Source organism: Centroberyx affinis, unplaced genomic scaffold, assembly GCF_046629955.1.
Source record: "Centroberyx affinis isolate AG114_WGS23_722 - 3 ecotype Tasmania unplaced genomic scaffold, CSIRO-AGI_Caff_v1 ptg000062l_1, whole genome shotgun sequence".
NCBI classification, from domain to species: domain Eukaryota; kingdom Metazoa; phylum Chordata; class Actinopteri; order Beryciformes; family Berycidae; genus Centroberyx; species Centroberyx affinis.
Window position 1 is genome coordinate 24201 of NW_027278773.1, and position 8300 is coordinate 32500.

At 42.2% G+C, this 8300-nt stretch overlaps 2 protein-coding genes across 5 annotated transcripts in view; one reads left to right on the forward strand and one right to left on the reverse strand.

Moving 5' to 3' along the window:
- Positions 1–1981: 1981 nt before the first annotated feature.
- On the reverse strand, positions 1982–5300 carry LOC139644588 (succinate dehydrogenase assembly factor 1, mitochondrial-like). Its single transcript, XM_071520012.1, has 2 exons — positions 5092–5300; positions 1982–4228 (listed from the first exon to the last, which is right to left on the reverse strand). Exon 2 carries the CDS (start codon positions 3698–3700, stop codon positions 3452–3454), a length of 249 nt encoding a protein of 82 aa, XP_071376113.1. The 5' UTR covers positions 3701–4228; positions 5092–5300; the 3' UTR covers positions 1982–3451.
- Positions 5301–5930: 630 nt separating this feature from the next.
- LOC139644565 (8-oxo-dGDP phosphatase NUDT18-like) overlaps positions 5931–8300 on the forward strand; it is a 10383-nt gene continuing 8013 nt past the window's right edge. For 3 of the 4 annotated variants that reach the window (XM_071519985.1, XM_071519993.1, XM_071519976.1), the window contains exons 1-2: positions 5942–6018; positions 7420–7544. The gene's annotated coding sequence lies outside the window, so the exon portion shown is untranslated. Of the gene's footprint in view, positions 6019–7419; positions 7545–8300 lie in introns of all 4 variants that reach the window. The other variant, XM_071520002.1, reaches the window with a different exon arrangement.

Consider the following 8300-nt stretch of genomic DNA (forward strand, 5'->3'; position numbering starts at 1 on the left):
TTTTAAGTTATCTTTACTTATCTGTATGTATACTGTATTTTTTTTTTAACAGCAAAAGCACAATTTTTGTTTGTATTTTTAAGTTAATTTGACCTACTCCTATTTATAGATTTGATTGCAATGTTGTAATGTTACACAGCTCTGTTTACACATTTCTTTATTCTAGTATATCTTTAAATGTATGTAAATTTTTTGTTATTTCACACTTGCTTTGGCGATGTAAACGTATGTTTCCCATGCCAATAAAGCCCCTTTGAACTGAATTGAATATACTGATAAATTGATAAACTGATCTATAAATACCTGATCTACAGCACAAACAGGGAGCAGCTGAGTTCAAATCATGGAACAATCTATAAACTTATTATGAACTTTGTGTTTTTTTCCTACCTGCTGAAATAACTGCGCGTTGGACATTTGTCCTCCTCTGCCTGACCCCGACATGACCCGACACACGGAAACAAACTCTGACAACACGAATAAACCTTCTGAACTCCTCTGAACTCGTAAAAACGAGGTTAAATGAACTATTTCCACTGAAATATATATCACAAAAATGATTATCGGACTGAGTCTGAGGTTAAACGTCTCTCACTTCCTGTTTACGTCTCTTCCCCTTCCTGGTTGCCTGGCTCCACTTCCGCCCTCTGCTGCCCCCAGCGGCCCACTGCGCATGACAGCGTGTTTGAACAGATACGATGTGAAGAAATATGAATGAACATGAAGGCAGATATGGAGCAGAGGTTAAAGGTGTATTGGCCGGTCACTTAAAAGAATGACAATCATACAGACATTAATTACATCAATTATATAAACATACTTTTAATATATTATATAATTTACATATGATTATGTTTTTCTACTGTTATCTGACTCGTGTTGTTCTACTCTTTCCTCTGTTGACCGACATGAAGAGTAAAACAGTTTGGTGTTTTCTGTTGGAAAAACTGCTGGAAAAATACAAGTTTTCACCAGCAGGTACTACACCAAGTACTGTAGTACTACTGACCAGCATGTACTATGTAGTACTACTGACCAGCAGGTACTACACTGAGTACTGTAGTATAACTGACCAGCAGGTACTATGTAATACTACTGACCAGTAGGTACTATGTAGTACTACTGACCAGCAGGTACTACACCAAGTACTGTAGTATAACTGACCAGCAGGTACTATGTAGTACTACTGACCAGTAGGTACTATGTAGTACTACTGACCAGCAGGTACTACACCAAGTACTGTAGTAATACTGACTAGCAGGTAATATATGTAGTACTACTGACCAGCAGGTACTACACCGAGTACTGTAGTATTACTGACCAGCAGGTACTACACCGAGTACTGTAGTACTATTGACCAGCAGGTACTACGCCGAGTACTGTAGTACTACTGACCAGCAGGTACTACGCCGAGTACTGTAGTATTACTGACCAGCAGGTACTACACCGAGTACTGTAGTACTATTGACCAGCAGGTACTACACCGAGTACTGTAGTATTACTGACCGGCAGGTACTACACCGAGTACTGTAGTATTACTGACCAGCAGGTCATGTAATTTAGTACATGTAACAACAGTAATGACGTTAAAGTCACCAAAAAATTGAAAATGACTTTTTCAACTAATTTTCTGTCATAATATACATAATATATTTCTAACTGCCCAAAAATTACAAAATCTTTATTTTCTTGTGTTTTTATGTCAAAATCGTTGTTTCTTCTCCTTCCTCTAAACAGAGTATCTTTAATGATGACATCACACCGCACCAGGAGGGGAAATAAAAACCAATAACACATCACAGATTTTTGAACAGTCCCGCCCCTCCGATCCAATCAAATTGCCTTTCTCTCCCTGACTGATCTCCTATTGGTTTAGACTTCTGAATGATCCCTCCCTGTGTTAAGCCCCGCCCCCAACATCCTGTTTCAACAGGAAATACATCACATTAAGGAAGTAAGACGCTCTCAGAATAGTGTTTCATTTTGACTTTAATAACATATAGAACTGACTGAACATGCTAACAAACAGCTGTTCATGTTTCTGTCCGTCCAGCTGTGTGTCAGATCTGTTGAGGTTCATGAGGTTTAAACATGAGCGTGACATCAGAGTGACATCAGAGTGACATCAGAGTGGATCTGAACATGTTGATCCACAGATGAGGAATCCACTTCACCTGACTTTTCCCAGTTTCCCGTTCAGTGTGAACGGAGCGGCTGCAGGTGGAGGCTCTGTGACGGAGAGGCGGGGGGTCCTGCTGCGTTCAGGTCCGCTGGGAAAAACCACGACTCGACTTGGAAGCGTTCACATGTCGGAGCTGACTGGAAGCCGTCGAGACGCCTGACTGAAGCTTCCTGTAGACTTTGCTTTCTGCTGATCAGCGTCTTCACTCTGAACTCACATCAGCTGATGATGAAACATCTGACTTCATATTTTACAGCAAAGTAAACACTGTGTGTGTCGACCACAAAACAAACATCCAGACAGGAGAGAGGAGCTGAGAACACAACATGAGAGGAGATGAAAATCCTTTATTTTGTTGTTTTATTTGAAATGAATCTATCGCTCCTCCACCGGACTGCAGACATTTCCTGTTGAAGACGTCACAAGTCAGGAAGTCAGAGAAACTGTTCCCAAGTCGCATTTCACCATCTGAAAGCTCAGCGTCTTCTAATAGGAACCTTGGATCTACCGACTTTCCCATCGGACTTGAATGCAGCATAGTCACATAACAGGCTTGACTCCTTGGTTTCTGACTTTGGGAGTGACTTGTCTACCAGAGGTGTGACCGAGTCAGCTTCACTCCAGTCCCAAGTCAGTCTCAAGTCTTGAGGCACAAGTCTGAAGTCAAGTCCCAAGTCTAAATGTAGATTACCAAGTCAAGTCCAAGTCAAGTCCATGTCATTAATGTCAAGTCTCAAGTCTAAATGTAGAACAGCAAGTCAAGTCAGAACAAATCAAGAGTCCAGTATCAATTTAATATCTTAAAGAAAACTAAATATCTAGGACTTTTCAATGCAATATGGTTTTAATAGGATAAAAACTTGGTAAGAGCATCATGAGTTTGATTTCTATAATCAGTTTCAACTTCAATAAATTCAATCATTCCATACAAATTCAGAAAACAGAATTTAAATTCAGTCGTCTGCTGGAACAAATCTCATCACTTTCAATCTAAGTCATTTACACAAACACAAGATCTCAAGTCAAGACTTTAGAAACCTTTTCAAGTCATCAGAGTACAAGTCAGAGTCAAGTCCCAAGTCACCAGAACCCAAGTCAAGTCCAGTCTCAAGTCTTCTCTTCATGCGTCAAGTCAAGTCTCAAGCAAGTCAAACTGTGAGTCAAGTCCAAGTCACTTCTCTCGAGTCCAAATCACTCGACTCAAGTCCTAGTCACCTGTCTCGAGTCCTAGTCCTGTGCCTCGGGTCCCCCCCCCCCCCCCTCTCCCGGTCAGCTCTGGTCTTTGGGTTTGGAGAAGGATCCCAGCTGCTTGGTGTTTGTGTCCCTCAGCTGCTCCAGCTGTCTCTGTCCTCGGCGGTACAGATACTCGATGTGCATCACGTCCGTCTTCTTGATCCGAGCGTTTTCCCGGAACTCGTCTCGGATCCGGGGGACGAAGCCGGGTTTGGCCCGACCGGCCCGCAGGAAGTCCCGGTACAGAGCCAGGACCTGGAGCTGCAGCTTGCTGTGCCGCGCCATCCGCCGCACCGGACCGCACCGCACCGGACCACACCGGACCGAACCGCACCGGACAAATCTGACTCTCAGCTGAGGAATTTGTTTTCAGAACAGAGAAAAACTGATGAAGCGCCGAGCTGGAAATCAGTTTGTGGAATTGACAGAATTACAAGCAGCATGTAGCTGAAGGCCGGAGCTGATGGAAAACCTGCTGCATCAGAGGTTAAGATGAAATCATGTAGTCTGGAAGCTCAGTGGGCTTTTACACAGGAACACAGCGGACCCTGAACGCAGCGGACCCTGAACACAGAGGACCCTGAACGCAGCAGATGCTCCAGTTCGCTCTGTTCTTCTCTTTCTACTGTTTCTGCTTTTCTGTTTCTGTGATGTTTGGAGTAAAAACAGCTGTGATCCCGTCGTCTCCTCCTCCTCTGATGGCGTCTCGGTGGAGGGACCGCAGGTGCAGGAGCAGCTGTGATTGGCTGATATACAGGAAGTCCCGTGGACGTTTTCAGGTGACAAAACACTGATCCTGATCCTGGATCTGCTCTGCAGGAGAAACACAAGGAGAGTTGAGACTTTAAGAATGATTTCCAGAAAAGCAGCAGCATAAAGTCACTGTTTGGGAATCAGCCTGTCTGTCTGCTCTGAAAAACAACCTGTCTGTCTCTCTGTCCAGCACTTCATACCAGATTTAACTTCAAATAGTTCTCTCTTCTTGATGAATAATTATAGTAACAGTAGCAGTATCAGCAGTAGTAGTAGTGGCTGTACTAGTAGTAGGCTACTAGCAGTAGTAGCAGTAGCAGTAGTATCAGTAGTAGTAGGCTAGTAGTAGTACTAGCAGTAGTAGTAGTAGTAGCAGTAATAGTTACAGTAGTAGTAGCAGTAATAGTTACAGTAGTAGTAGTAGTAGTAGTAATAGTTACAGTAGTAGTAGTAGTAGTAGTAATAGTCACAGTAGTAGTAGTAGTAGTAGTAATAGTTACAGTAGTAGTAGTAGTAGTAGTAATAGTTACAGTAGTAGTAGTAGTAGCAGTAATAGTTACAGTAGTAGTAGTAGTAGTAGTAGTAGTAGCAGTAATAGTTACAGTAGTAGTAGTAGTAGTAGTAGTAGCAGTAATAGTAGTAGTAGTAGTAATAGTAGTAATAGTTACAGTAGTAGTAGTAGCAGTAATAGTTACAGTAGTAGTAGTAGTAGTAGTAATAGTTACAGTAGTAGTAGTAGTAATAGTAATAGTTACAGTAGTAGTAGTAGTAATAGTTACAGTAGTAGTATTCTATATTCCAGCTGCAGTCAAACGCGTTTAAACAGCAGAGTCAGAAACATAAAGAGCTTCAGTCTGAAGCTGCTACAGAAACACAATGAACAGACTGGAGAGTTAAATGGTTAAGGAACAAAACCAGGTTACCTGTCTGTCTGTCTGTCTGTCTGTCTGTCTGTCTGTCTGTCTCTGTCTGTTGTTAACTGACCGCTGCTGCTCAGCTCCTCTCTCCTGTCAGTCAAACTGTGGATCGGTCAGTTGATAAATCCTCTTCTAAACACTGGACCGAAACACTAATATCTAGTTTAGAGTTACACAGCTAGCTCGTGTCAGTTAGCAGCCTGCAAGACCTTACATCACGTTATGACACGAGTGTAAAGCTTGACATAATACAAAATACCACTTCCGATCACGGCCTTCAAAATAAAACCGTTATTGACTAATACAGAGAAATTTCAAATAGCCTACAGAAGTGGAAACAGACGATGTCTTTAGGACTCTGTAGTAAACTAAGACACATTAGACTTTTGCAAGTATATGAAAAGCCCTGGAGCGCATGTCAGTCTTTTTTAACCCAGCACCATTTGTTTTTACACATTATCGCGATGACAGAGGGAGAAGCCTCACTTCCGGTTTAGCTTTACACAAGAGCTGAATGATGCGTTCAGGAGCCTCGGAAAGTCGTAAAGTTCACAAACTACACGAAAAGCTGTTCTCATGTGACTTTAGACCAGAGAAACACGAAGTAAGTAACTGGCTGCTAGTTCAGACTGAGAGACCGTCTGATGTGTTGGGAATCAGCTGTTTTCTGTCTGGTTCAAATCTGTGAAAAAAAGTCACGTATTAGGAATCATCACGTGTCAACCTGGTGTCAACATATTTACTGACTTCTTAATTAAAGTTACCATCTTATGAGGATTACCCGAATGCAGCATACGTGTTACGTATATACATTTACGCTTTTATTTTGAAAATCACGGACCGGACGTGACTCTGTACTTCCTGGTTGCTTCAAGGTGTCAAATGTCAAAACAAGCCGGTCAGCAGCAGCAGATAATAGATCAAATTGATTTGGTAAGTGCATTCAACTATCATGTAATGAAAGAGAATAGTGATTTTACACAGATTTCTACGGATGGTGCTAAAGAACCTGAGACAGAGTGACAGGATGTGGGGCGGCAGCACCAGCTAAAGGAATCAACAGAAGAACATCCAGGAAGTTACCGAGGGGTTTACACAGTGGAGATGTTGGCAGTGTTGGTTGCACTACGATGGGTGGAGAAAAGTAGACTAGATAAGGTGTTGGTATGCTCAGATCCATCCTCAGCCAGCAGGTTTAAGGTCTTTCCGTTCAAACAGCCGTCAAGATGTGCGAGATGAATCCTTCGGTCGGTCAAGAATAACAAATCAGGGAGGTCAGGTGAAGTTTCTGTGGGTTCCAGCATGTAGGGGTGAGGGGGGATGAGAGGGTGGATGAGTTGGCTAAGACGGCTTTAGAGAAAGGAAATATAGAAATGCAAATTAGTATCAGTAAAGCAGAGGTTATATGTGTAATCTGGGGAAAAAAAACAACCAAATGTGGCAAGAAAGGAGGGACAGAGAGGAGGAAGGGAGGCATCTAGATCAAATTCAGAAGAGTGTCAAAGTTACTAGGCTGGGTAGTGGACACAGGAGAGAGGAAACTGTGCTGACAAGGTGAAGGTCGGGACACTGTGCACTAAACAAAACAGTGAAAATGGTCAGGAAACACCAGACAGGAGTGTGAGGGAGGTGAGGAGGAGGAGGAGGAGGAGTCAGTGGAGGTGTAGAGGGTATGGGACACAGAGAGAGGTGATGAGGAATAATCTGAGGGAATTAGGGCTGCAGGAATTCACATTAAAAGGATTACTGAGCATGGGAGAGAGCACAGATCAGGGTTCTGTTAGTTTTCTTAAGGGATACAGTACAGCTGCAACGATTAATCGATTAGTTGTCAACTATTAAATTAATCGCCAACTATTTTGAAAAAAATAAGTCAAAATTCTCTGACTCCAGCTTCTTAAATGTGAATATTTCCTGGTTTCTTTCCTCCTCTATGACAGTAAACTGAATATCTTTGGGTTGTGGACAAAACAAGACATTTGAGGACGTCATCTTGGGCTTTGGGAAACACTGATCCACATTTTTCACCATTTTCTGACATTTTATAGACCAAACTACTAATCCATTAATCGAGAAAATAATCAACAGATTAATCGACAATGAAAATAATCGTTAGTTGCAGCCCTAGGATACAGGGGGTTTTTGATAGGATATGATGGATAAGCAGGGATAGGATGCTAGGGTGGTTGACATGGATAGGGATTTTATAGTAGGACTAGGCTGTAAAGAATGGAGGATAAAATGTAGTGTGTGTGTGTGTGTGTGTGTGTGTGTGTGTGTGTTTTGAAAGGATTTAGATTGTAAGTCTATTGTCTGATCCACACTCCGGAGCAGAAGGTGGCATTAATGCACCAAAAGGCTGGATGCCAACCGCCGTAAAACTAGAAGAAGAAGAAGAAGAAGAAGAAGAAGCAACAGCAGCAGGTGGACGGTCAGCCCAGCCGGTCAGACAGCTGAAGGTTCGGTGTTATCGTGTTATCATGTTATCGTGTTATCATGTTATCATGTTATCATGTTATCATGTTATCGTGTTATCGTGTTATCGTGTTTCAGAATGTCAGAAATATTAGAAAAATACCGGAAGCTTCTGAGATCAGATTTCCCCCCTCTGGTCTCTGCCAGCTGTCTGAGTCAGTCTGCGGCCTCTGACTCAGACACTGACTGCTCAGCCTGTTGGTAACACTGCTGCTTCCACTAAGCTGCTGAAGCACATCCATCACACCAGTTCAATTTGATCATTTCCAGGTCTTGAATAGTTTGGGAATTTGAAAAAAATGTCTGGAAAAGTATGGAAAATGTTGCGGTTCAGGTCCGATACACACGTGATTCTAGCTTTTATGTTGCTGTAGAGCCACTTTGAGTCCACAGTTTTTGTTGATGTGAAGAATAATGTTCAGATAGAGGGACGCTCTTATTACCCAGCCGCTGTCAGCATGCATTATATCAAATACCCACCAAAATCAAATCCGGTCAAGAACATAGGGTCTGGGAAAAATATGGAATTTTAAAATGGAAACCGTGTAGGAACCCTGCCAATCATCTCACATATTCTGATATTTGTCTCTGTGAAGAACAATCTTCATCTATACAGTGATATGACCTAGTTAGCAGGGGCAAGATGTCTGTCTGCGTAAATCATATTGAACACCAGACAAAATCTTCAGAACAAAACAAAGGTCTGGAAAAAGTATGGAATTTATTAATTGAAAATGTGT

Excerpts from the sequence above, each read along its gene's own strand:
- LOC139644588 (XM_071520012.1), bottom strand. The coding sequence starts at position 3,700 with ATGGCGCGGCACAGCAAGCTGCAGCTCCAGGTCCTGGCTCTGTACCGG.